The 27,815-nt window shown below is 50.2% G+C and overlaps 1 protein-coding gene across 1 annotated transcript; it reads left to right on the forward strand.

Annotated features, from left to right (window-relative positions):
- The first annotated feature begins 4,576 nt into the window (after positions 1–4,576).
- PLBD2 (phospholipase B domain containing 2) lies at positions 4,577–27,610 on the forward strand. Its single transcript, XM_039868209.1, has 12 exons — positions 4,577–4,926; positions 12,032–12,125; positions 13,862–14,020; positions 15,445–15,545; positions 15,762–15,976; positions 20,890–20,987; positions 23,047–23,207; positions 23,715–23,810; positions 24,074–24,145; positions 24,693–24,845; positions 25,436–25,598; positions 25,818–27,610. Exons 1-12 carry the CDS (start codon positions 4,637–4,639, stop codon positions 25,983–25,985), a joined length of 1,770 nt encoding a protein of 589 aa, XP_039724143.1. The 5' UTR covers positions 4,577–4,636; the 3' UTR covers positions 25,986–27,610.
- Positions 27,611–27,815: the final 205 nt, after the last annotated feature.

A 27,815-nucleotide genomic window follows, 5' to 3' on the forward strand; every position in this document is an offset into this window, starting at 1 on the left:
GGTGGCCTTCCACCCTCTTCCTTGTCCCTTCACCCCTGAGGTTTCTCACCTTCGGAAAGGACACACCTCTAGGTCCCCACACGATAAGTTTGGAATCTCAGAGCATATTTACTGTGTGACCTTCAGTAAATATTTAGAATCTCTGAGCTCAGTTACCTTCCCTGTAAATGGAGATGACAGCAGTGACTAGTCACGGTGCCCTTGCAAGATGAAATGCACCATGTGTAAATCCCCAAGCCCCATGCCTGGCACTGAGTAAATACTCCCTCAGTGGAAGGCATTGTTGTTGCTATTACTCCATTAATCCTACAATGTAGCGACTTACCTGCCCGTGTCCCCCAAAGGGAGTGGGCGGGAAGACGCTTAAACGCTTCTAGTAATCAATAAGGAGTATTGGAGAAGGTCCCAGGTGGGGAGAGGCCAGCCTTACCCACAAGTATTCCTCTGTCCTGCCTGAAATGTCATTTACTGGCTACTTGACCTTGGACAAATCACTTTATCTTTTTGAGCTTCAGTGTCCTCATCTGGAACATGGGGCTAATAACGGCATCTACAGGGCACTCACTGGACGCTGGTCAGGATGCACTGAGATTATATATGTAAAACCCATAGCCTATTGCTTGGTACTTGTCTATATTTGGAAAATATGATCAGCCACCAGGCCTTAATCCACAGAGGTGACTAATGATGGATATTTAAGTGGCATAATGAGCAGCATATTTTGGAGGGAGGAAGAGAAAGGACCCTCAAATCCCATTAAGTGGAAAGCCGCCTACAGCATCACATGCAGGCTAGTCCTATTTTCAGCCTCTTATCAACAAATCCAAACCAATAAAAATAAATAATAACTTTATTGAAGACTTACATTTATAGTGAGTATTCACATGCTTGTCTCGTTTAACAGCCTTGTGGGGTGAGGGCTACAGTGATTCCCATTTCATAGAGGAGGAGAATTGAGGTTCAGGGAGGTGAAGTGACCTGTCCCCAAAGCATCCACAGGTCTGTGTGACACCAAGTGAGTCCCCTTCACCACCACAGCCTGAGCATCCTACAGGAGTCAAAGTAAGGCCAGATCAGCCTAACACTCAGCACCCCTGTGCAGGACGTGGGTGGCAGCTCTGGGAACAGTGCAAGTACCTGGGGAAAGCATGAGCAGAAATAGTAAGGCTTAGAGGGGAACTTAGAAGAGGAAAGAGAGAGAGAAAATCAGAACTTTCAGTCTGAGCCCAAGAGGCCCAGACACTTGGAAGCTTCCTTAAGTTGCCCAAGCCTCACCTGCGCCCAGTGCAAGTTCCCTCTTGACCCCAGCAGCCCTGAGCAGTCACACTGCACCTACTTAAACCCTCCAGGAGGGGGAGCTCATCACCTCTCATTGCAGCCCATTTACCAGTGGACAGTACCAATTGTGAGGAAGTGGCATTGCCAGGAGGAGTGTCCATGAGAATAATAGTACTAGAAAGTGACTTGGCGATTGATAAGCATGAATCTTAAGAGCCTCAAAAGCATGTGTGCCTTTTGCACCAATGTTGCTCCTGGAATTTTCCTGAAGTAAAAAGATATGGACAATGTTGTCTGCACAGGAATGTTTACTACAGCAACCTTCACCACGCGGCAATAATTAAAAACACCGTAAATCTCCATTAATGGCCCTTGCCATCAATGCCATTAACAGAATTGTTAAATTCGTTTTGGTAAGCCTCTTAGGGCACTTTGCTGTGAGGTCCCCCCCATATGAACTGGAGAAGAATTAGATCTTTGGATCAGCTAGACTCAGTTCCCCAACTCACTTGAGTTTGTCCCTGGCGGAAGTCACATCTCATCTTGAACTCTAGTTTCCCATCTTTTAACAGGGTTAAGGTTTCATGAATTTCTCAGGGTAGTTGTGAAGATGAAGCAAAGAAATTCACTCAGGTGGATGCCAGATGTCTTGTATACAGGAACACAGAATTGCTTAGTGGTCACAGGAAGCACACTCAGGTGACTGGTTACACCTGAGCCACAGTAAGGACTACAGGAGATCTCATGACGCATATAGGGTGGATCAAAGGCTGAGCATCGGGGCAATGTCGTCACAACATGGGGGCCTGCCTAGTGCTGACTGGGCCATCCCTGAGCCCAGCCTGGGTGCTCTCCGCCCAGGAGCCCCATTCTCTCAGCCTGGCCAGCTTCCTTGAATGGGGGGACCTTAAAAGCTGACTGTGACAGGGTAGAACCTGTTTCGATATACTCATACATTGTGAAATGATGACCACAATCAAGCTAACTTACATATTCATCACCTGATATAGTTACCATTTTTTGGTATGTGGTGAGAATACTTAAGATCAAGTCTCTTAGCAAATTTCAAATATACAATGCAGTGTAGTTAACTACAGGTACCACGCTATACGTTCTATCTCCAGAATTTATTCATTTTGTGTAACTGAAACTTTGTACCCTTTGACCAGTATTTCACCATTTTCTCCTCCCTGCAGCCTTTGGCAGCCACCGTTCTATACTCAGCTTCCATGAGTTTGACTATTTTAGGTTCCACATATATGTGAGACCACATAGCGTTTGCCTTTCTGTGTCTGGCTCATGTCACTTAACATAATGTCCTCTAGGTTCATCTGTGTCGCAAATGGCAGGATCCTTCTTTTTAAGGCTGAATAAAATTCCGCTGCGTATACGTATCACACATGTTCTTTATTCATTCATCCATCAGTGGGCACTTAGGTCGTTTCTATACTTTGGCTACTGCGAATGATGCTTCAATGAACAGGGAAGGGCAGATATCTCTTCCAGATCCTGATTTCATTTCCTTTGGATGTGCATCCAGAAGTGGAATAGCCGGATCACATGGTAGTTCTATTCTTAATCTTCTAAGGAACCTCCATCCTGTTTTCCAGAATGGCTGCACCAATTTACACTCCCACCAATTGTGCGTGAGGATTCCCTTTTTTTCCACATCCTAGCCAACACTCCTTATTTTTCCTTATTTATTATTATTTTTTGTAATAGCCATACTAATAGGTGTGAGGTGACATCTTGAGATTATCTTTAGGAAAGAGTGTTTTCTGAGGGATTCTCGGAGTGCGGGGACCACCAGGGTGGCCACTGCCACAATCTGGTTCTGTTGAGATTTGCCTCAAGGGCCCTCAGGTAAAGACCTGTCCCCTGCCCACCTCTGTGACTCTCCAGCATCCCTGATTATCGCCAGTGGCCTCTGCCTGACCCCTCCCCCAAGACTGGCCCTTCCCTCCCTCTGTTACCCTACTTGCTGGGGCACAGACCTTGACCCAACCTTGCCCTACACTTGGCCCTGATTTTGCCCCTTTGGCTGTCAGTTATCTCTTCGGACCTCAGAAGAGAGAGGACAGTCTCTCTTGCTGTGTGGCCTTTTCCCAGTTACTCCCAATGATAACATCCTATATAACCAGAGTATAATAACCAAAATCAAGAAGGTGACATCAATACAAGACCTTTAACTGAATTATAGACTGTATTCAGATCGCACCAATTTTCATATTTCCTCATTGTTTTTGGTATATATTTCTACAAACATTTTTTTTCTTTTTTTAGTGTTTTTTTTTTTTATTTTCACTCTGAACTTCTATCCTCAGTGTAGCTATAATTTGCATTTTTCTTATAGTAAATGAAGTGATAGTTTTCGATAAGTTTAAAAATCATTTTTACATCTTTTTTCACAAATTGTTCATATTTTTCTGCCCATTTTTCTATCTGATTTTCACATTTCCCCCTCAATTTAAAGAGTCCTTCATAGGTTAGTGATATTAGCCCTTTATCTATGATATATGTGATAAACATTTTCTCCCAGTTTGTCAGCTGTCTTTTGACTTTAATCATGGTGTTTTAGACACGGAAAAGTTAAAGAAAATTTTATGTAGTCAAATGGATTCATTTTTTATTGCATTTGGATTTTGAGTCATAGTTCGCCTTTTCTTAAACACAAGCTGTGGAGGAATTCACCCATATTTTCTTCTAGAACTTGCAGTTTCATTTTTTACATTTAGATTCTCATCATTTAAGAGTTTTTCTTGTGTAGGGTGTGAGGAGTGGATCCGGATCAAAAGAAAAGAAAAAAAGAGCATTTTTGAGACAATTGGAACTATTTGAATAAAACTCTGTTTTAGATAATAGTATTAAATGAATGGTAAATTTTCTATTATAATGGTATACCGTGGTTATGTAGGATACTGTCTTTTATGAGATACTGTATATCCGCTGTATTTAGGTTTGACATGTCCCGATTTCTTCAATTAACCCTTAAATGGTTGAGCAAAATTATGTATACATGCATAAAATTATATGCACATATATAAAGAGAGATTAATTAAATGTGACAAAACATTAGCAGTTGACGGCAGGCAGTTGGATGTTTACTCCTTGCAACCTTTCTCGAGGTTTGAAAACAAAAAGTTGAGGGGAAGTGCGCTACGCGGGATTTTAGGAGGCGGACAGGGTGCCAGGGCTCTTTAAGATGGGCCCCGCCCCCTACGTCCCTCATCCGGGCCCCGCCCACCCCGGAAGAGCTCGGCCCAAGTCCCGCCCCTTTCCCGCGGCTCGCGGTCTCCCAGCCCTCTGAGGCAGAGCGCAGTCACGTGAGCCCGGCTGCGGCTCCCTGCTCCGGGCTGTGATGGTGGCCCCGATGGACCGCTCCCCTGGAGGCCGCCTGGCCGGAGCTCTGACGCGGACGCTGGCGCTGACCCTGGTGCTGGCTCCGCTGGCCGGGCTGTTCCTGAGCGGCCGGACCAGCGCAATCCAGACCCCGGGGAGCCGCTGGGGGTCAGAAGGGCCGGTCTCACCCGCCTCCCGCAGCCGCTCGGTGCTCCTGGACCCCCAGACGGGCCAGCTGCGTCTGGTGGATGGCCGCCATCCTGACGCTGTGGCTTGGGCCAATCTCACCAACGCCATTCACGAGACCGGGTAAGGGTTGGCCCGATACCGCGCCGAACTAGCCGAAGAGGGAGGTGTGTGGGCTCCAGGCCTTGTCTGTCCCTAGGACCAGCCTCTTGCTGGTGTCAGTGTCCCTGTCTCCCTGGGGGTCAGTTTCTCTCATCTGAGGATGCAGTACCAACATCTAGACCAGGTCCCAGGTTGGTTGGAAGCTAATGCATCTTCTCAACTCATGGGAGCCAGTCCCCTCGCCTTCACTCTGGGGTCACTACCTCTGTCTCCTCCTAGAGGCCAGTTTCTGGTCATCAGGGCCACAGTGGCTTCCTCTGGATCCAGTCCACGGCTGATGGGTGATACAATAACTCCTATTCCCACAGAGGCCAACTTCCCTTCCTCATAGTTCACTTCCCTGCACTTGGGTCTGTGGGGTGGTGAGCTCTCCAGTAGACTTAACTTCTAACTTCCTTGATTATACCAGCCCCTTGCCTGGGTTCCAGACCAGCCAGAAAACAGAGGTTCCCTAAATTCACATAGACCCAGATAGTAGCATTGCCTGAGTTCTGCTCCTCCCCTCCTTTTTCTCTCCGGGTTCAGGGGACAGTTGCTTGGCCAGATACTTAGTATAGAGCCAAGTGCTCCATCCTGGACAGTCATGATTACTGTCCTCATCAGCGGGACTGTCATTCTGATGTGTGACTCACTTAACTCTTCTGCCAGTCTGGGCTCCCATTTCTCCTGGATTTTGAGGATGTGCTTTGGCTGGGAGGCTGGGTGATGCCCCTCTCATGCCTTGTACCAGAGCTCGGGCCCATTCATTCATTCGTTCACTCACCTGGCGTGCTTGGCCTTGGAGACACAGAGATAAGCAGGTGGGGTCCCGATCCATTGAGGAGACAGTGCCAGAAGGGAAACCTGAGTCAGTGGGAGTGAGGACAATTCTGCTTCAAAACCTCGTCAGCAGGGCCCAGGCCCTGGACCCGGCTTTGCTGGGGATCTTAGAGAACTGAGTCCCCAGCTCCCATCCCATCCTGGGCTCATCCCAGTGCTGAGACTACACAGCCCCCTCCAGCAGGCATGGCCTCCTCCCACTGCTGCCCGCATCCATTTTGCTGGCGTGCATTAATTCCTGCAGGTGTTGGGGACACACGGACACTGAGGACACCCTCATTCTGGTGCTCTGTGGCACTTGGGAGGGTATCAGATAGACAGACAGAAGGGCGATTTGGGGGAGAGGACTTGCTGTAGACACAGGAGCCGGGTAGAGCTAATCTGGGTTGCCTCCCAAGGAGAAGAGGTCATAGAGTCAGCTGGCATCTCGGGAGGGAACCAAGAGCTCTGTGGCTCCGTGACTCTGGAATCTGGTGACCTATTCTCTGCTGACTCACATGTTTTGGCCCTACTTAGCAGAGCCAAGAGGGCATGATAGAGCTCTGCTTGGATGCCAGCTAGAGGAGAAGACACAGAGGTGAGGCCCAGCCTGGGGACAGACAGGGCTGTGGCTGCAGGAGGCCCCCCAGGCCGCCTTGCTCTCAGTTAGCGAAAACGAAAGTGGAGGGAAGGCTTCCTTGGTTCTACTGGTTGAAAGCTCTTCCAGGCCCAGCTCCACCGCCCTGGCCTTGGGCAAATCACTTCACCTCTCTCAGCTTGTTTTCCTCACCCGAAGGTAGGGCTTGAAGGGAAATCAGTGGGATCACAGAAAGCACTTCTGTGTATTTACCGAAGGAAGGAATGAGTCAAGAGAAAGGGGCGGGTATAGGTGTTCTCTGCCCCTTTTACAGGTGAGGAAGTTGGAGAAGCGAGCCCGGGTCTCTTTCACCCTTCACTCACTCCCTTCACCTTTCCAGCACCTTTTCTGTCTGGTCTCTCGTTCTGTCCTCTCAGACTCACGTGCCCCTTTTCCTCTGAGTCCGACAGCACTTGGGGCTATGATGTAAGGAAAACTGTATCGGAAGTCCTCGTTTTATAAGCAGAGAAACTGAGGCCCTCGAAGACACTTTCTTGAGAACTCAGGGGTGAGATGAAAGAAAGCCACGTGGGTGTGCCGGCCTCTGGTCAGCAGAACCTCTGATTCGTGGGTAATTGCCTCAGTTTTTGAAGGGTGGAGACCAGGCATTTGACTCTTCACCTAGAATGGGGATCCTTTTTTTTTCCCTGGTCCCTAGATTTTGCCACTGGGGATCCTGAGATAAATTCCGCGTCCACTTTCCCCATAATCTCTCCTCTTTCAGTGGTGCTGTATCTGACCTTGGGCCAACATTCCCCAGCCAGCCCGGGAGCATTTAGGATTTAGTGCCTGGGGATCAGAAATGCCTCCAGGTATGTCTCAGAAAAGTCACGAAAGATAAACATGCCCTCAAAAGTGAGAGAGGAGGGATAGCCACAGATAGGGTGGGCCCTCCACCTAGTGAGGGTGTCAGGGGAATGCCGTACACCCAAGCGGGGTGGTGATTCCTGCCCATTGCACATGAATGGCCTGGCTTTTCCCAAATGTGGCCTCTTGATTAGACCCTAGAGTCAGCTCAGAAAGGTTAGCCGCTCCTGCCATAAAAAAGATTGGGTTAACAGATCCAGTGCTGCCAACTTTTTGTCTTTGTCAAGCGAGCGCACTGAAAACAAAGCAGAACTATGTTTATTAACTTCTTTCCCTTTTATGTTTTATCTCGTAAGGAATCAGCTGTTTCAGAACCAAACAAGCAGAAAGCACACAATCTCTGAATAAAGATTAGTCTTTAACGGGCACATTTAGCTTTAGGAACACGCTCTCATCTGTGTTTTTCCCAGGAGCTGAGGTAGAGTTTCTCAGAGCAGGCCACCAGCACAGCTGCCGACGTCCAGGCCTTCCCATTTTACAGATGAGGAGCTGAGCCTGGAAGGTCAAGGTGTGGACTATGAGGCAGAGTCTCAGGTTTACTCACTGAGCTCTGGGACACTTACTGCAGGTGGCAGTGGCGCTGAGGATGGCGAAGACCTTGCAGGGTCAGAAGAAATCCTATTAGGGTTCAGGGCCTGAGGCAACAGAAAGATCTTCAGAGATTAACCTGGGGGTGGGGGCGGGGAGCTGGGAGCAAAACCTCACAACTGGAAACCTCCCCAAGCAGGGGTTTTCTGAGGACTCAGGCAAAATGAATAAAAGTCATCTAAATTCAGTCACCCCAGGGGCCCTTTGAATAAGGTTACGCTCTCTGAACAAGGAAGTGATTAATGCCATATTTGTGGAACTGTGGCCTGGCAGAGCTTGGGGGATGGGGGGTGGGGTGGGGGGGAATTCACTTTCCACTCATCCTCTCCTTCCTGCCCAGTCATGCTGCACTTCTTTAAACTTTTATAATTATTAGGAAAGTAATTAACTTTTCCTGGCAAAAGTTCTCGCAGTTTCAAAATGTGGGATGGGATGCAGGAGATAAAACTCAAACCCTCCCCCCACTTTTTTCTTTCCGTATATAACCACTGTTAGCTCTTTCTTCCAGAATGTTCTGTGCGTAAAGAGGCCTAAACATACATACACATGCATGTGTATAGGTATATATATGTCTGTGTAACGCTTTTATACACGGGGTTTTCTGTGTCTACTGTTAACGTAAGACATGTCTAAACCCGTAGAGAATTTTTATAAGAGCCAAAGTGAGGACACGTGCCAAGGAGCAAGGTATCCGACGCTCCTGAGTGTAACAGATTTGCAGCGTCTTTTATGCATCTGATTACCTGGCGGTGGGAAAAGGCAAGGTTGGGATCCGATTACGGGATAGTTGACAAGATTCTGTACTCTCTCGACGGTGATTATTTCAAAGGTATGTTAACCTAGATGCACAGACATAACAGTCAGGGCTTAGTTAAGGCAAAGATAAACCTTTTACTAAAAAGTTGCATGCCGGGGCATGACTACCCACCGTGAGCTGCCCCGTTGGGAATTAATGATCAAAGCACTCTGCGAGGTTACTTTCCGTAGAACCCCCTTTTTCTTATCCACACTGCCGTTTGTCGCTAATCCTTTTTCAGAAAACAAAACAACTTTGTTTCTTTGTCTCTGACACCTTGTCAGCACCTGGCATTCTAGAAACCCATTGAATGTTTGGCTCGATTATCCTGTCAGCTTCCTGATGACAGACTCTTTGGGAGGGTCCAGTTTCCCTGGGCTCTGGTGAAAACTGCTATAAACGAGGCCCCTCACAGCCATCTCTGAGGGCTCTGTGAGCACCTGGTCACAGGATGGGTTCCTAAACGCTGCCTGTCTCCAGGGCCTTAGCCTGTGGCCTTGACTGAGCCCAGGTACCCCTCGCAGGAGCAGCTGTTTACTAGGAATGGACTGGAGAGAGGCTGCTGGCCTCGTTTAAAACTGTCTTACCAGCCTTTTCGGTTTCATGTAGTTTGTGTTTGGTGTCCCTCGAGCCCTGCTATTTTTTATTTTTATTTTTATTTTTTTTATCGTGGGGTGGGTCTCATCTGGGGCCCTGTTATAATCTTCCTCCCATCACCAAACTTGCTGGTCTTCCCTAACTCCCCTCAGAGATTCTCAATGAGACAGATACTTAGGGGGCGTGGAATGTGTGTTGTCTCCGGGCAAACGCCATAGCAACCCTCTGAAGTGGGACTCGCTAGCCCCACTTTACAGAAACTGAGGCCCAGAGAGGTCAAGCAGTTTGCCCAGAGATACACAGCTGATAGGAGAGAGACCTGGCCATTCAAACAAAGTCCGGGGGACCCACACACCCAGATGCTCTTTGTACTCCACTCTCCTGGAAATGTATGGAAATTTGAACATTCATTCTAGTCTCTTGTGCTTCTCTGTCCCTATATATATGATTTTATGTGAGTCTTTATCCTGAAGTTCATGGCTCTCATCTTCCTTTAATAAGAACGAACCTTCCCCACCACCAAAAAACCCCATAAAACTCAGCTGAGTTACAGGCTCAGAGCACTTGCTCTGGAATCTTAGTCTAAGCTCTGCCGCTTACTTGCTGTGTGACCTTGGGCAAGTGACTTCACCTCCCTGAGCCTCCCTGTGTTCCCACATCTGTAAAGTCAGGAGAATAAAACTCATGTCAGAGTCTTGGGAGAATTTAGAGAGAGAAATAAACTTGTGATGTGCTTAGCACATGCCTGGGGGCTGTCATTAGCCACCATGGTGGGGGATGCTCATTATCAATCCCCACATCTCGTTGGCCCCAGGGTTCTTTGCCTTGGAACTTTCACAGTTCAGGCTTCCTTGTTTTACTTTCCTTTTTCTCTGCCGCTTCCCTAGAAAGCTCCTACTTAAACTTCAAAACCCAAAACAGCTGTAAGCTCCCCGGTCTTTCTAGATTTTACTCAGCAGCAGGAGTGTACCTCTTCAGGACACCCCCTTGGCATTTTATTCCTTTTCTCACCATAGCCGTTACCCTGTTATGTCATCATCTGTTTGCGTGTCAGTAACACCCCTCACCCCCACGTTGGCTTTTGAAGGCCAGGACTGAATGCCATTCCTCCTCATATACCCTCAGCGTCTGGCACCCAATAAGCACTCAGAGGCTTGCTTGCCGAAAGTATTGCTTGTGGTTGTGTTTATAGTTTTTCCCCTCCAGAGTTGCCTCTAGGGCAGAGCTATTCTTGTCCTGGAGCTCTGTGGTGGCATTTTAGCTAACTTCCCATGAGATAGCCCTGGCCGTGCCTGGCTCTCCCTTGTCTTGTGGCCTCTTCAAGTTTCCATGAGTGTCCTATTGCCCTCATTTTCTTCATAGAACCTAAAGGAACAGATTGACAGATTAGCTGTACAAAAATGAAAACCTCTATATGGCAAAAACAAAAGCAAAGATAAATTAAAATGCAAATATCTTTTCAATATTAGTGACAAGCCAAAGGCTAATACGTATATAGACAGTTTCACCAAGCAACAAGAAAAGGTTTAAAAAAACACACTAGAGAGAAATGAGTAAAGGACAGGAACCAAAAACTATAAATGACCAATAAGAATAAGAAAATATATGTAACTTAACTAATTAAAAGACTATAGTTAAAACAACATGATTGAATTTTTCATCTATCTCCTTAGGAAAGATGAAAAAGACTGATAGGAATCATTTTAAGCAAAGGAGTGGGCAGACAGGACCAGCAGGTAGATATAGTCTCGGGCCGTACCCCAGACGTCCTGACTGGAACTGGCTTCCGAACAAGGTCTTCAAGTGACCTGGATGCACATCGGAGTCTAAGAAGCTCTGCCTCACAGGCGTGGGGGCCAGCCTGCCTGGAATTGAACCCAGGCTCCCCTCTTTGCTACTTCTGCTCTTCGGCAAGTGTATCAGCTAGTATTGGGCAACAGTGCTGTGTAACAAATCACTCCGCAAACCCAGTGGCTTAAAACAACAACCATTTATCCTCATGGGTCCTGGGGTAGCCGGGGCAGCTCTGCAGACCTGGTCCACTCCACATGTCTCTTATATTTCTAGGGCCGGTGGGCTGGCCAGGGCATCTTATCATAGCAATAGCAGAGGCCCAAGTGGGCAAGGAGAAACAGAGGTGGCCTCTTGAAAGTTAATGTTATAACTGGCACACAGTCACTTCCACCCACATTCCTCCAGATGGCCAAGGCAAGTGAAATGACATGACTGAGCCCAGATCAAAGGAGCAGGGAAGGACACTTGGCCATTCGTGGAGGGACTGTAAAGTGACTCAGCAAAGGGCACGGATATGGGGAGAGGGGACAGCCATACGCTCTCCCGCAGCAGTTACATAACTCCGCGCTTTAACTGCCGCCTCTCCTGCGTGACGGAGACAATGCCCACACCTGCCTTGCAGGATTGTAGGTTCGTCCAGAGGGTTAAAGAGCTGACAGATGAGAAAGTGTGCAAAACAGTGCCTGGCACAGAGGAGGACCTCTGTAGATGGGAGCTGGTGTCATTGTGGGGGTGGGAACGAAGGTTAGTGCAGCTCTTGCGGGGAGCCGTTTGTCAGTGTCTATAAAATTAAAGCCATTTTGACCCAGCATTTCTCCTTTTAGGGGTTTAGCCTGACAAGTGCACAAAGACAGACAGTCACGTGAAAGGCAGTGCATCACCGTGTTGTTTTTTATGGTTTAACACTGGAAGTGGCTGTGCGTCAGGCTGCGGGCCAGTTTCACGCCTGTCTCTGCACTGACCAGGTGTCCCCTCTCCTCCCTCTCCAGGTGGGCCTTTCTGGAGCTGCACACCAATGGCCACTACAGCGACAGCCTGCAGGCCTACGCTGCGGGCGTGGTGGAGGCTGCCGTGTCTGAGGAGGTAAGGGCCAGATGGAAGAACCTAGGGCTCCCGTCTCCCCTACCCCACCAAATGTGTTCCCCAGGGAGCTTTGGAGGGTTCTGAGGTATTGCAGAGTGGGCCCCCTGCCTCCAGCCCTCCATCCAGTTGGGGAGAAAAGGCTCACACGCATTCATTAAAAATTAACATGAGGTACTATTTGATGAGTATAAAAAATACGCAACATAGTCCAATGGAGCATAATTAGAAACGAACACCCAAACTAAACCCTACGGTGTTGCTGGTACCATCAAAGTCCCCTCCCAGCCCTAACCTCTGGCTCCCCTCCCCACAGAGGCACCCACCACCCTAAATGGGGTGCCCCACATTCCCTTATGTATATTCATTCGGTCATTTTATATTGAGATATAATTCATATGCCATAAAACCCACCATTTAAAGATACACAATTTAGTGGTTTTTTTTTTAGTCTCTTCGTAAGGTTGTGCAGTCATCACCACTATGTAATTCCAGAACATTCTCATCGCCCCAGGAAGAAACCCCGTACCCATTAGTAGTCACCTCCCTTTTCTCTCCTCACCCCAGCTCCTGGCAGCTGTAAATGTACTTTCTGTCTCTATAGGTTTGGTTATTCTTGACATTTTATATAAACGGAATCCTGCAGTATCTGGTCTTTTGTGACTAGCTTCTTTCACTTAGCATCATGTTTTTAGGGTTCATCCCTGTTGTGGCGTGTGTTGGCACTGCATTCCTTTTTACGGCCAAATGATATTCCATTGTATGGATATGCTGTTTATCCACTCATTAGTGGATGGACATTTGAGTTATTTCAACTCCCTTACTTTTGTTAAGTTAGTTTTAGTACATGTGATGAATCCTTAAACAACCTGTTACTATGCTTTACTTGATTTGGGGCTTTATAAAAGTGATAATCATACATTTCAGAAGTCGGACAATATCAGAACTAGGAGAGGCTATGGTGTGACAGCCAGGCTCCTACACCATGGGTGGAGGTGTGACACCCACTTTGGAAAATAACTTGGTATCAGCTCGTAGAGTTGAACACACACATGCCTTGGGACCTCGAGGCCCCTCTTCATAGGTGTGTGCCTATGGTGTGTGTGAGGTGTTTAAAGCAGCCCCAAGGCGGGGACACCCAAGTGCCACCAGTGGGTGAGTGGGTAGCCAGATGTAGAGTCACACAGCGCAGTACAGTAGAGTGAAAACGAATGAGCAATGTGGATGAAACGGATGCATGATGGTGAGGGGGAAAGCGCACGTCGCAGAGGACAGCGCACAGCGTGGCAGCCTTTTATGAAACCCACAGTCCTCATTCTGACACCTGCTTGCAGTTTTGGATGCCTTCCTGGGACCTCAGTGTCTGGGGAGATGGTCAGACACTGGGCCAGGCTCGTGTTGTGTTGACTGACCAACTGAATACATATATAGATTGGGGATCCCCAGGAAGAGGGGAGATGTAGTCTAGGACAGATTTTGAGTGCTAAAGGCTTTCAAAGGAGGGGGGTGCCCAGAGGCGTTGGGCTCTGTTGGGGGTAAGAGCTGGATGGATGAGAAGGGCCTATAGGAGGAGGAACCAGCAGCGTGGGCAAAGGCGCAGAGGTGGCCTCACCAAGGTGCCAGCTCTTTGGAGACCTGGATAGGGGAGAGGACCCTGAGCCCAAGTGGGGAGCCAGTGGGGTCCTCAGAGCAGCGAGCAGCTCGCCGCCCTGCCCTCGCCCACCTCGCCCACCCCACAGCTCATCTATATGCACTGGATGAACACGGTGGTGAATTACTGCGGCCCCTTCGAGTACGAAGTCGGTTACTGCGAGAAGCTCAAGAGCTTCCTGGAGGCCAACCTGGAGTGGATGCAGGAGGAGATGGAGTTGAACAAGGACTCTGCTTACTGGCACCAGGTGGGTGCAGCCGCCATGCTCAGTGGGATGGGGTGGCGGCTTGGGTCTGCTGTGGGGGCCTGCCACCGCTGTGGCTGCTGCTCTTCCAGCTGGTGACTCACTTGTCTCTCGCCCCTCCTGGCCAGCCCTTTGGTGTGTCCATTATCTCCATCCTTTCTAGCTGACCTGTCATTCATCCGTCTGTCCAATCGCCCTCTGTCCTCCCTTCTATCCATCCACTTGATGGAACGCCAGCTGTCCATCCTAGCCTAGCTCTTTCTCCAACCCATTCTGCCCTCCTGCTGTCAGAGGATCTCCGTAGACACGTCATTCATTGTTAGCATGTTGTTTTACTTACATACAAGGGAGATGGCTTGCTTGATTGATTATATCTGATGCAGGTGAAAATAGTCTTTATAAAGAAAAAGAAAACTAGAAAACCTAGAACGTTTGGGGACAATGACTTGTTTTCCGTTGCTCGTGTGAATTGCCGATTAGCCGGCTGCTAACAGAGAGACCCAGGCAGGCGCTCTGCCTTTGGGCTGCTGGCCAGGTCATTGATAAAGTCATGTATTTATGGATTCCCCAGAACACCTCAAGAGTTTAACTGTGAAGTACACACCACAGGTGGTCCCTGGAAAACGGCTGTCAGTATCCGTTAGCACCTCCACTCGCCTAGACCAGGCGTGCACCTTTCCCTCAGAATTTCTCACTGTGCACCCACCCGCCTCCTACTCATATCCTTGCTGGAACAGGCTCTTCCTCCTTCCCGTCCATCCATCCACCCACCCAACCACCCATTCATCTATCCACCCATTCATCTGCCGTCCACGTTCGCCTTACCCACCCCACCCGTCCATCCCGCCCCGTCGTCCATCCATCCAAATCCCCGTCTATCCATCTATCCATCTATCATCCATCCATCCATCCATCCATCCATCCATCCATCTTGTAGGTGCTAAGTGCCTGGGGTATGCCCAGCACAGGCCAAGGCCCTGTGGGGGACACAGTGATGATACTCCATGGTTATAGAACGATGACAATAACAATGGGGAGAAGTCAGCAGTATGAGACAGGTGCCCTGAGGCAGCAGCATAGCCAGTAGCTAAACTCAGAACGGAGAACTGTCAACAGTGTGCCAGGGCAGACTGGGAGGCTTCCTGGAGGAGGGGGCTTTGAGCTGGGCTTTTAAGTAGGAGTAGCATGGGGGTTGGTACAGGGCAGGGACACACAGTTAATTAATTGAAGGCAGGAGGGTGCTTGGCATGGAGGGTGGTGATGGTTAAGAGGTGGTCAAGGCTGGCTGGAGCCTGGAGGGTACACCTGTGCCTTTCCTGCTCTGTCTGGATCCCCAGGCCAGAGCCCTTCCCACTGTAGGAGAAGGTGTGAGCCTGGGGGAGAGGCCTCACCCTCCCTCTGCCCGCTGCCCTCTGCCCCCTCCCCAGGTGCGGCTGACCCTCCTGCAGCTGAAAGGCCTAGAGGACAGCTATGAAGGCAGTGTGACCTTTCCAACTGGGAAGTTCACCATCAAACCCTTGGGGTTCCTGTAAGTGCCACCCCCAGAGTGGACAGGGTAGGGGAAAGGACCACACACCTCGTAGGCAGACAGACCTGAGTTCCAGCACTGGCTCTGCCACTTTGGGGCTACATGGTCTCCGAATGGTCACCCAGCCACTCAGAGCCTCAGCTTCCTCCTCCGTGAAATGGGTCTGTGACAGCACTTAGGGCAGGCGTAACCGTCTGGCGCCCTGGCCCTCCTCAGCCTGTTGCAGATCTCTGGGGACCTGGAAGACCTGGAGCTGGCCCTGAACAAGACCAAGACCAGGCATACCCTGGGTGCTGGCTCCTGCTCTGCCCTCATCAAGCTGCTGCCTGGCCACGGTGACCTCCTGGTCGCCCACAACACCTGGAACTCCTACCAGAACATGCTGCGTGTCATCAAGAAGTACTCATTCCAGTTCCGGCAAGGCCCCCAAGGTGGGTGGGTGTGGGTGTATCTGTGCGTGAGCGTGGGCGTGGGCGTGGGCGCAGAGGGCAGGGTGCTAGGAGATGTGGCCTTGGCCCCATGCACACCACAGTGACTGAAGGCTATTTTAACAGCTCGTCTAATTTTTAACATGTTCATTTCCTTTTAGTTTTTTTTTTTACAAGGTATATCAGTTGACTAACACCACATAACAAATCACCCCCACATTTAAAACAACAAAACCTTAAAACACAACACAACCATTTGTTTTTGTTCACATGTCTAGGGGTCACCTGGGTGGTTTTGTTGTCCTGGGCGAGGCCTGGCTGATCTTGGCTGGATCACTGATGCTTCTGTGGTCAGCTGGGGTAAGCTGGCTGACCTAGCATGGTCTCATTCCCAGGCGTGGGAGTTGGACAGGTGGGCTTCAGGGTTTTTCGTCCTCCAGTAGGCTAGAGCAGGCTTGTTCGTGTGACATCTGGGCAGGGAAATGTGGAAGGTATCGTGAGGGCTAGTTTAAACTGGCACAACATTCTGATGCTCAGAACAAGTCAGGTGACCAGCTCAAATTTGAGAGAAGGGGAAATAGACCCAGTCAATGAGGCGAAGAACTGCAGAGGCACTTTGCAGTGGTGTGGATGCAAGCACATACAGAATGACAGCCATTTTTGCAAATAGTCAGCTACGTGAGTAATGCAGGCATGCACTCTTCCTGTCAAATGTAAAATCTTTGCAGCTAAGGCCCAGATACCCCATATTGCCTCCCCCCAATTCCTACCCCCGGTGTCAACCCCAGAAGTAGCCGTTGCCAGATATTTGCAGGACCTCTTTTTTGGCCAAACTTAAAAACTTAATGTCGCCAGGAGATGACGAGAGGGTGGGGAAATGAATACTTTCACTGAATGCTAATGGGAGCAGAAGTTGGCACAACCACTTAGAATAGGGACCCAGCCCGCACCTAATAAACTTCAAAATCTGTCACTCTTAGGACCCAGTAATTCTCTGGCTCAGATCTGTCTCTACAGAAACGTTTCAGTTTCTGCACAGGGAGTGTGACCAAGGATGTCGCCTGCAGTACTGGTTTGGAGACAACCTAATGCCCATTAATTTAAATCTAAGTAAACTTCTGAATTGACGTTAATATGGAAAAGTGTACACAGATTAGGTCTGTCTGATTTTGAATGGTATGTAAATGGAAACGTGCCAAATGTGCCCGTGTGTGTCTTCTGTAAGTTATCCATGCTGTTGTCCATACGTAGATTTATCATCCTCAATGCTGTATATCTATTAACACTTCAATATCTTTTTGAAAACCTGCAGAAGTCATACACAAATGTTATAGAAAATTGGAAAATAACGGCAAAACATATGCACACAATGAAAATCACTCGAACATCCCACAACCCGCAAGAGATCATTTCTCTGAATGTTTGGTTATGTTTTGTTTCCTAGACTTTTAAAAAATGTTTCTCAATTTTTTATTTGTTTTCGTTTATTTTTATTATACTAGTAATACATGAATACATACTCATTGCCACAAATTCTAGCAACAGGTGAAGAAATACATCTCCCTTGACACCCTTCTAAATTCCAGACTTCTCCTCAGAGGAAACCACTGCCATTTTGATCTGGCTCCATCTAGAATTTTTTGGATGCATTTACATGTGTATAGAAAGACCTTTTTAAAATTAACAGACCTGCAAGCCCGATCCCGTCTGATTTCGGAAACTAAGCAGGTTCGAGCCTGGTTAGTACTTGGACAGGAGACCACCTAGGAAAACCAGGTGCTGTAGGAGTAAAAAATAAAAAAATAAAAAAAATAAGGGACTGTAAGCTGACAAGTTCCTTGCAATCTGTGATGTCAACCAAGGGTTGCCTCGCCTAAAAAAATTAAATTAAACCAAATTAAATTATTGACAGACCTTATCTTTTAGAAAAGCTTTAGGGGTACAGGTGAATTGAGTAGTTGGTATGGAGTTCCCATATACCCCCCTCTCGTTACTTGCTTTCCCGTTACTAGCGTCTTGCATTAGTGTGATACCTTTGTCACAATTGGTGAACCAACATTGAGGCGTTAGATATCAGCCGAGAAGTCCAGAGTTTACATTCAAGTTCACTCTTCGTGTAGTAGAGTTTTATGGATTTCGATAAACGCACAATGACATATATTCACCATTACAGTATTATACAGATAGCTTCACGGCCCTAAAACATTTGTTTTCTGGGTTTTTGAAAAAACATAGATCATACCACCTGGGTTGTTTGCAACTTGCTCCTTTTGCTCAACAAGCCGGCTTTGGAGAGTTCTCGATATTGCCATGTTCTGTCCACTTTTTAACAGCTGGATATTAAAATTTAACTCATTCCCAGTCGAGGATTTGGGCCATTTCCAGCAAGCAACAGGGCCCTCAGAGATGCTTCCTAGTAGAAATGCCGGGTTAAAAGATGGGTGTAATTAAAATTTTAGTCTCTAGATAGATGTAGCCAAATTGCCTCTAAAATTGATTGAGCCAATTTACACTCCTGCTACCAGTACGCAAGGGTGTCAGCTGTCGCCACAAATTTGCCAGCACTGGATGTTGTTGTTCATTTCAATTTTTGCCATTCTGACAGGTGAGAAATGACATCCTAGACTGTTTATTAGCTTTACTGATGGATAGCTTACATACACGTTTTAGCGTGTATAATTTGATGGGTTTGGACAAACATGTGCAGTCATGAAACTCAGTAAAGGTAGAGAACATCGCCATCACCCCAGAAAGCTCCCTCTGCCCTTTGCTTTCATCTCCACAAACCCCCTCGTCCTCCAGGCAACCACTCTTCGATTTCCTTCCCATTAGGTTAGTTTTGCCTGTTTTCGAACTTCATATAAACCTGCATTCATTTACAATTTTTTCTGGTTGTAGTCTTATTTTTATTTACTTACTTTATTGAGATGAAATTCACATGACATATAATTAACCCTTTTCAAGTGAAAGATTCAGTGACGTTTAGTACATCCACAATGTTGTACAACCTCCACTTTTATCGTTTTCCAGAGCGTGGTCATCACCCCAAAAAGAAACCTGTCCCCATTAAGTAATCAGTCCCCATTCCCCCTCGCCCAGCCCCTGGCAATTTGCATATTCTGGGCATGTCGTGTAAATGGAGTCACACGGTAGTTTTATTATGCGTGGCTCCTTTTACTGAGCATCATATTTTCAAGGCTTATCCATGCTATGTCAGTGCTTTATTCCTTTTTATGGCTGAGTAATATTCCATTGTATGGATAGACCACAGTTCGTTTATCCGTCCATCTATTGATGGGAGTGTGGGTTATTTCGACCTTTTGGCCCTCTGCTAATTTTTAATAATTAAAACAAATTACGTAGGTAATCCATGTTCACAGTAGAATGTTAACAATGTAATGGAGCCCAAAGAAGGAATAGAAATCAGTCGTAATTCACTCTGCCTTCAGCCCCCCCAAAAGCTGCCATCGATGTTATTTGCCTTTCCGGCTTCGGCTGTTTCGTTGTGACTTTGTGCTTTTTGTTTCTAATTATTTGTTGGTTAGAAGTAGCTTCAGGTGTCCTCACCCCTACCCCAGAACCTCTTGTACCTGATAAGTGCTGCTCTGGTTATACGATACTTTTCTTTATTTTTTATGGTACTCTTGGTGGTAGGCCTGTCTACTGCATGCCCACTGTTGTGCTAGAAGCTCTTTACCTCTGCGGTCTTGTAAATTAAATCCTTATGATTGCCCCGCGTGGAGACGAGGGGTTATCATACCCATTTTGCAGATAAGGAAACTGAGGCTCAGAAAGGCTAAGTGAGTTGCTATAGGCCAAACAATAAGGTGCTGGGCCGGAATTCTGCCTAGGTCTCTTCTCCCCAAAGCTCGTGCTCACGTATGACCCCGCATTCCCACTTCTGGGTGTTTATCTAAAAGAAATGAAATCAGTATTTTGAGTTGATATTTGCATTTCCATGTTCGTTGCAGCGTTATTCACAATAGCTGAGATGTGGAAGCAGCCTAAGTGTCCCTCAGTGGGTGAACGGATAAAGAAAATATCATATGCACACACAATGGAATATTATTCAGCCTTAAAAAAGGAAGGAAGTCCTGCCATTTGCAACCACAGGAGTGGACCTTGAGGACATTACGCTAAGTGAAATAAGCCAGAGACAGAAAGACAAATACTGTGTGATCTCACTTTATATGTGGAATCTAAAAAAGTCAGACTCATAGAAGCAGAGAGGAGGATGATGGTTGTCAGGTGAGGGGTAGGGGAAATGGTGGCGGGTATTATTCAAAGGGTGCAAGCTTCCAGTTAGAAGACGAGTAAGTTCTAGAGATCTAATGTACAGCAGGGTGACTATAATGAACAATACTGTGTTGTATACTTGTAATCTGCTAAGAGAATAGATCTTAAGCGTTCTCATCACACACAGAAAGGAAACTGTATGAGGTGACAGATGTGTTAATTAGCTTGATTGTGGTCATCATTTCACAATGTATATACGTATCAAATCATCACATCGAATACCTTAAATACAGACTTTTTTTTATAGACCATTTTTATTTGTCAATTATACCTCAGTAAAGCTGGTGGAAAACTCTCCCTACCCCCAAATAAAGCTCACACTCTTAGACTTCTAGGTATCATCCTCTGAGTTATCATTTTTACAATAGGTCTTTGCAATTTAAAAGAAGAGGGAAAGCCGAAAAGGCACTACAAAAATAGATATGTGTTTTGCTATTCGCTTTCACACACACACACACGCACATCGAATAGGTGGTAGGCTACATGGAAAAGCAGGCATGGGGGCATCCTCTGCGGCCTGCTGCTCCCCAGGCTCCCAAGGCTCGTTGGGTGGGGGTGCCAGGGCCCCACATGGGCTTGCGTGACCAGCACCCCCCTAACCCAGCACGCCCTCCCCACAGAGGACTCTCCCCTGGCTCCTGGCAACAAGTTGGTCTTCTCGTCCTATCCCGGCACCATCTTCTCCTGTGACGACTTCTACGTCCTGGGCACTGGGCTGGTGAGTCCCTCTCCGTGTCACCTTTCTTTATCCCGGGGCTGCTTCTCCCCGGGTGGGCAGTTGGGCACGGCTCCCATTGCCATCCCAAGGACAAGGCCCATTCTCCCGTGCTGGGTGCTTGGACGCCGGTGGGGTTTGTGTGTGGGGGGGTGTAAAATGCAGATTCCCAGGCCTCCAAAACCTGCAGCCAGCCTGGGGCTCTGCACTGCGACGCAGCTCCTCAGAAATCCCTGGTCTCGGGGCCCTTATGTAATATCCTTGACCTCAATGGCCTCCTTCTGTTCTTACGTATTTAGGATAAACTGTCCCTCTCCCGCACGACCTTGCTCTAAAATACTGCCCTCTCTCTTGCTTTCCACAAAACCCCTCTAATCTAGCCAGGTCTTCTGAATAAATGTTGTTTATGATGTTTTTATCGGTTTTCCTGGCCGGGGTCCAAACTCGTTTAGAAATCTGTCCCTGGCACCCGTCGTGGAGCCAGTGAGCCCTGTGATCGCCAGGGCAACGGTGCAAAGAAGGAAAAACATGGCTTTAAAAAAGATACTTGGGCAGAAACCGCGAATTCCCTGGGGAGAAGGGGAGGGGGTGGGGAAGGGCTCTTTTCTATTAGTTTTTAGAGGGGAGTGTGGGGTTTGGTTCCCTTAAGTTGAAAGAGGCATGAGAAGACCAGGCAGCGGCCAACGGGACCCCCGTGCTGCACTCTGGGGTGGGGACAGCGGATTGAAGCCATGGAGAGGACAGCGAAATTTACAGGTGGACAGTTTACCTTCCATCCGGGTCCTGAACTGGTTTTGTTTCCCAGACCCCCGTGGCCATCTGGGGAGCTGTGAGCCTCCTCCCAGAATGCTTTTAAGTGCGTAAAGCAAAATATGTGGGATTAGAAAGGAAACCAATTATACCGAAATGTGTTTATCAAAATTCTGCACAAGTCGACTTGAAATACATGTGCTGCTTTATTAGCACATTACATTACAAGCTCTGGTGGCAGGTGTGCCACCTCCCATCATTTAGAAGTAACGAGGAACAAACGATGCTTTGCGATATATGCAACCCTGTCGTCTGTTGGGAAAACATCTGTGATTTCTGTCAGTGGCGTTCTCAGGTACCGCCAGTGCCTCTGTGGCATGTCACCTGCGTTAACAGCGGAAGGAGAGGCTGGACTTCAGTTGGATGTCAGTGGAACTAAAGATAGAATGTTTTCCCCATCCAAGCCCGTGCGGACTCCCTGAGTTAAAAACTCCCCTGCCGTAGAGAGAGGAAGCTGCTCCCGGGGGCTTTGGAGGCCGGGCTAGTCTGACTCCTGGCCACGGTTTCGGATGCTAAGAGCAGCCGGTCGAGTGACAAGGAAAGGACAGCGGGAGGGAGTAGGAGCTGTTCGTGCCTGGGCTTGGCCACTCGGAGGCTCGCTTGATAGATTCCTCTTGGGAACATCACGTTTGTGGCTAGCGCTGTCTTTTAGCTGTTTTCCAGCGTTGTATGAGAAAGGGAGAAGCATGCTAATATCCTGCTATAGGAGAACGAGCACTGATTTAAGAGCTGGAAGTTTGGGGATCGAATCTTGGCCCATCCACTTACTGGCCATGACCTTTGGAAAGTCTCTTAACTTCTTCGGGCCTCAGTTTACCTCTCAGTATGAAGGGGCATTAATAGTCATGCTATGTTTTTCCCGGGAGGACCACGAGTTTATTGAGATTATAATAGTCTGCCAGGCTAACAGCCTCAAGCCACCCAGTTTCCCCTGCGAAACCACGAGGAAGGGGTAGAAACGGGCTGCCGCCTCTGGGGAGAGTTGACCGACCTGGTGGGAGGCGTGGGTCCCTAGGAGCAGCGCCCTGGGCTCTTCAGTGGCTCTTCCCCCCGGCAAAGCTGGATGCATGATCATGAATCCCCCTCGATGCTCATGCAAGAGACCGGCGAGGACCAGGCACTTGAACCAGAACGTGAAGTTTCAAAACTTAAATAGTCACTGTATGAACCGCGACTGGAGCAGCACTCTGCCAGTGGTGGCAGCAGGCCCGGCCGTACGTCAGGTGGCCCTTCAACGCAGCGCCCCCCGCAGGTGACACTGGAGACCACCATAGGCAACAAGAACCGGGACCTGTGGAAGTACGTGAAGCCCGAGGGCTGTGTGATGGAGTGGCTGCGCAATACCCTGGCCAACCGCCTGGCCGTGGACGGGGCCACCTGGGCGGATGTCTTCAAGACGTTCAACAGTGGCACGTGAGTGGGCTCCTGGCACTGTGGCCTCCCCACCCAAGAAATGGACCAACCTCCCCCTAATCCTCAGACCCAAGGGGACCTAATGTGGCACCAGGGCCACACACCCCACACCCTCGGCAGATCCCTTTCACAGATTTTCAGTAGAGTCGGAAGGAGTCCTAGAGTCCCCTCTCTTGTTTTGTACATGGGGAAACTGAGGCTCAGGGAGGGAAAGCATTTGCCCCTCCCTTACCTGCTCCTCCACCCAGGGAAAGGTCCCCAGAGGAAGGACAGAAAGAGAATTTGGAACTTGAGCTCTGGGGACAGTGAGGAGGTTCCATCCGAGGAGGTGGACATGGGCGGATGAGGACCCTGTGAATCAGAGACACCAGACCTGGATAGTACAGGGTCTTCGACTGCCAGGCAGAGGTGACCTTTGTCCCAGTAAGCAGCAGGGAGCCAGAGCCCCGGGGCTGCTGGGGCTGTGGCCCCGGGGTCTGTTCAGTCCTCCCTCCCTGGGCTCGGCAGGTATAACAACCAGTGGATGATTGTGGACTACAAGGCGTTCGTCCCCGGCGGGCCCAGCCCTGGGAGCGGGGTGCTCACCATCCTGGAGCAGATCCCGTGAGTACCCTGGAAGGTGGGGCAGGGCGCCCCGGGCAGAGGGGACTGCCCAGGTAAAGGTGCGCGGCAGGTGTGCTGACATGTGCACAGGCCGGGAAGATCTAAGGGAGGCGAGGTTGGGAGAGAAGGCCACCCCGACTGGGGCTGAGCTCCAGGCTGTCATCTGCCTCCAGGCAGTGGGAGCCAGCGGAGGTCCTTGAGCAGGGCAGGGCCCACACGAGCCCCTGTTCTCACTGCTCCCGCCGCATCTCTCCTGGTCCCAGGGGCATGGTGGTAGTGGCCGACAAGACTTCAGAGCTCTACCAGAAGACCTACTGGGCCAGCTACAACATACCGTATGTGTCCCCCCCGTCCGTATCTGCTCACGCCTGGCTCAGCTCTCCTTGGCAGGTTTGGGGTACAGTCGTGGGGCTTAGATCAACATCCGTGTGACCACCCAGTCTGTACCCACAGCAGTGTGATGGGGGTGGCCCGTCTCAGGTACTGACCCCTGCGTGGCTCCCCAGCGGGCTCCGCTTTAGCTGGCCTGCACCCCATCACCTGACGCTGACTGTGCTTTCCCTGGGTTCTGTCATTTGACCCTACAACCACCGCACATGCTCGCCACAGCGCCCGTTCCCACGCCACAGACGATGAAACCAAGGCCCTGGGAGAGTGCCTAACTTGCCCAGGGTCCCATAGCTGGTCAGTGATGAGGGCAGCATGTGAAACCATGTCTCTTGGACCCCCGGAGCCCAAGCTTGGCTACGCCCCCAAGCCACGCCCCAGCGCAAACAAAAGGCGTTTTTATCGCCCTCCCGACTGTCAGGGCTTCAGCGCGCCCCTGGCCACGGCCAGGCGAGGTCAGTGGCGGTCGTGAGTGACCGTCCTCCTCCCCGGCAGGTCCTTTGAGAGTGTGTTCAATGCCAGTGGGATGCAGGACCTGGTGGCCCAGTATGGGGACTGGTTCTCCTACGACGGGAGCCCCCGGGCCCAGATCTTCCAGCGGAACCAGTCGCTGGTGCGGGACGTGGGCTCCATGATGCAGCTCATGAGGTGCGTGGGGGACGGTGAGCCCGGATTCACAGGCGGCGCCCTTTGTGCTTCGCTGTGACGCAGTCACCCTCACAGGAAGCCCAGGGGCCGGCAGGGGAGGGTGACAGTGTGTGACAGCTGGCCCAGCAGTGCCGTGACCTCACTCAGCGCGAGTCCTTTGCCACCTGCATGGTACACATGAGGATGCTGAGCCGCTGCTGAGTGACGGACCACCCTGTGCTGGGCACTGTGCTTGGTACTGGAGATAAAGGCACAAAGCCTGTCCCTCACTGTCCTCAGGGGGCACCCTGTCCCGTGGAGATGTAGGAATCCATCAGGCACTCACGCTGATGCGGATGTGTAACCAGGACTGTATGCGTCCCCAGAAGTGCTTTAAGCAGACAAGATGGGTCTCTAGCCTGACTTGGGACGGGGGCCCCAAAGGAGGGATGCCCGGGTGGAGGTCCGAATGACGAGGATGGGATGACAGAGGTGAGGGGGCGAGGGACCCCAGCAGTGGGAGGGGTCCGGGCACATGAGAGCAGGTGGCCGTGTCCTTCCTGGCCTCCGCTTCCCAGCATGACTGGTGGCCCCTCTCTTCCCGCACCTAGGTACAATGACTTCCTGCATGACCCGCTGTCACTGTGCAAAAGCTGCAGCCCGCAGCCCAACGGGGAAAACGCCATCTCGGCCCGCTCTGACCTCAACCCAGCCAACGGCTCCTACCCCTTCCAGGCCCTGAGCCAGCGCTCCCATGGGGGCATCGATGTGAAGGTGCTGCCCCACCCCGGGGCCTGCGGGTGGGCGTGGTCAGCGTCCTCGCCAGGGAGAGGATGGGGTGAAGGCCACAGTCAGTGCAGATGGCAGGGCAAGGTCTGAACGGAGCTGTGGCTGGAGTCCAAGTTAGGGCGGGCGCCAGGGCCCCCTGGGTGGGGTCAGCTTGGAGCCCAGCCCGGGTGGCCACTCAGCAGCCTGCTCTGCCCCGGCCCCCAGGTGACTAGCGCGGCGCTGGCCAAGGCCTTGCGCTTTCTGGCAGCCAGTGGCCCCACGTGGGACCAGCTGCCGCCTTTCCAGTGGAGCACCTCGCCCTTCAGCGGCCTGCTGCACATGGGCCAGCCCGACCTCTGGAAGTTCTCGCCCATCGAGGTCTGGTGGGACTGAGGCACCGTCTCCGCCCTGCTGCCTTCTGCGCCTGCTGACACAGCAGGGCCACCCTGCCGGCTGCCACAGTGACCTCCTGCCCACTCCCTCCGTGGCCTTTGCCCCTGCTGTGCCGAAAGCCAGGACCTGGGTCTGCCAGGTTCACGCTCGTCTTGGTGTCTCCTCCTGGGTGGGGCAGGGGACCTGATGGGGCCCAGAACTGACCCTCTCCCCCGAAGTGGGTGAGTGCCTCCTCTGCGACTGTCACCTCTTGTCTGTGTTTCTCTCCCCGTTCTCCCTGCTGCTCTCTCTCCCACCCTGGGCCCCGTCCCGAGGGATCAGGTTCCAGAGCCCGCAGTGGGGCAGGAGGGGCCTGTCTGGTTCCTCCCTCCTGGCATCATTCCTGCCAGTGGCTCTGGAGCTTGTGGGGTTTCAGCCCCCCGAGATCTGGGCATTACCTGCTGTTGGAGTCGTTCCTCCCAGACACCAGCCCCAGCCCCTCTGCTCCCTTGGGAAGCCGCTCCCCGTTTCCCGTTCTGGGCAGCTTCCTCAAGGACAGAAACTTAAACAAAAACCAAAGTTTCTGATGACTTGTGGCTGGAGGGGCCTGCGTGTCCTCCCTCCAGGGGCATGCAGGAAGGGGTGGCAGCCCACATGCTCCAGCCTCGCTCCCACCACGGAACCTGGCCTCGCCCTGGGCCTCGGGGCAGCGCCCACAGCTTCCCCGCCACAGGAGCCAGATTGCAGGCTGTGTCGCCATTAAATGAGAGAGGCTGTGGCCCCTGTGCTGTGCTTTCTGGGGCCGTGGGTGAGGCCGGGACCACGCCTTTTCTCCTCTCAAGTTTCAGGCCTGCACCCGCCTCCCATGCATCTTCCTGTCCATCCTTCTGTCTGTCCATCCATTTATTTGCCAACCTACCCACCCATCATCCATCTGTACATGCATCCATCCATCTGATCCTGCCCATACATTTACCCATTTGAACATCCATCCGTTTTCCAACCATCCAACCATCCATCCACCCATCTATCGACCCATTCATCCATTCATCTGTCCATCTTTTTATGTGTTCATCATCCATCCATCCATCCATCCATCCATCCGTCTGTCCATATGTTTATTGAGCACCTACTTTGTTCTGGGTCCTATTTCAGGACCCCGTTAACCACCAAGACCTTGCCAAGTCCTACTGCGGGGTACAGATAAACACAAAACAGAGCGCCTCCCCATCTGTTTATTCTCAGAAGCCTACATTGGAGACAGGACTCGCCCAGTGCTACGTGCCTGGGGAGAGGAAAGCACATCCTTGGATTCGGAGACCTGGGTTCGAATCCTGTCTCCACCTCTTACTAGCTATAGGACTTATCCTCTCTGGGTCTCGGGTACCTCATCTCTAAAACAAGGAGATGTGGTCAGCACTTACCTGGGGCAGGATTCGCTGCAGTGGTGGCTGTGACGCAGCTCACACGGGGCCTCACACACTCAACATTCATTAACAAGTATTACTGAATATGTAGTACATGCCAGGCACTGTTCTAAAGTCCTGTGGATACCTTGTAACGAAAGATACCAAAAAATCTGCTCTTGTAAAGTTTACATTGGGGAGATAGTCAACAAAATAAATAAAATAGGTGCGTAAGCTGTTGATAAATGCTCTGGAGGGAATAAAGCAAGGGCGGGAGGCTCAGCGAGGGGCAACCTTAGTCTGTTCCCTAGAATAATTCTGGCCCCGTCTGCTTTCTGGAAGGTGGGACAGTCAGGTAGCCAGGGTGATTCTGAACAGAGTATGGCGCGGGGGCGGGGGGAGGTGGTATCATGCACATGGCCCCCCATTGGGGCTTCAGCTGACC

Source organism: Pteropus medius, unplaced genomic scaffold, assembly GCF_902729225.1.
Source record: "Pteropus medius unplaced genomic scaffold, Ma_sr-lr_union100, whole genome shotgun sequence".
NCBI classification, from domain to species: domain Eukaryota; kingdom Metazoa; phylum Chordata; class Mammalia; order Chiroptera; family Pteropodidae; genus Pteropus; species Pteropus medius.

Bases quoted from the DNA above. Each gene is read 5' to 3' on its own strand.
- PLBD2 (XM_039868209.1), top strand. From the start codon at position 4,637: ATGGTGGCCCCGATGGACCGCTCCCCTGGAGGCCGCCTGGCCGGAGCT. The intron at 4,927-12,031 runs GTAAGGGTTGGC...CTCCCTCTCCAG, and splicing joins AACGCCATTCACGAGACCGG to GTGGGCCTTTCTGGAGCTGC. The intron at 15,977-20,889 runs GTGGGTGGGTGT...CCCTCCCCACAG, and splicing joins GTTCCGGCAAGGCCCCCAAG to AGGACTCTCCCCTGGCTCCT.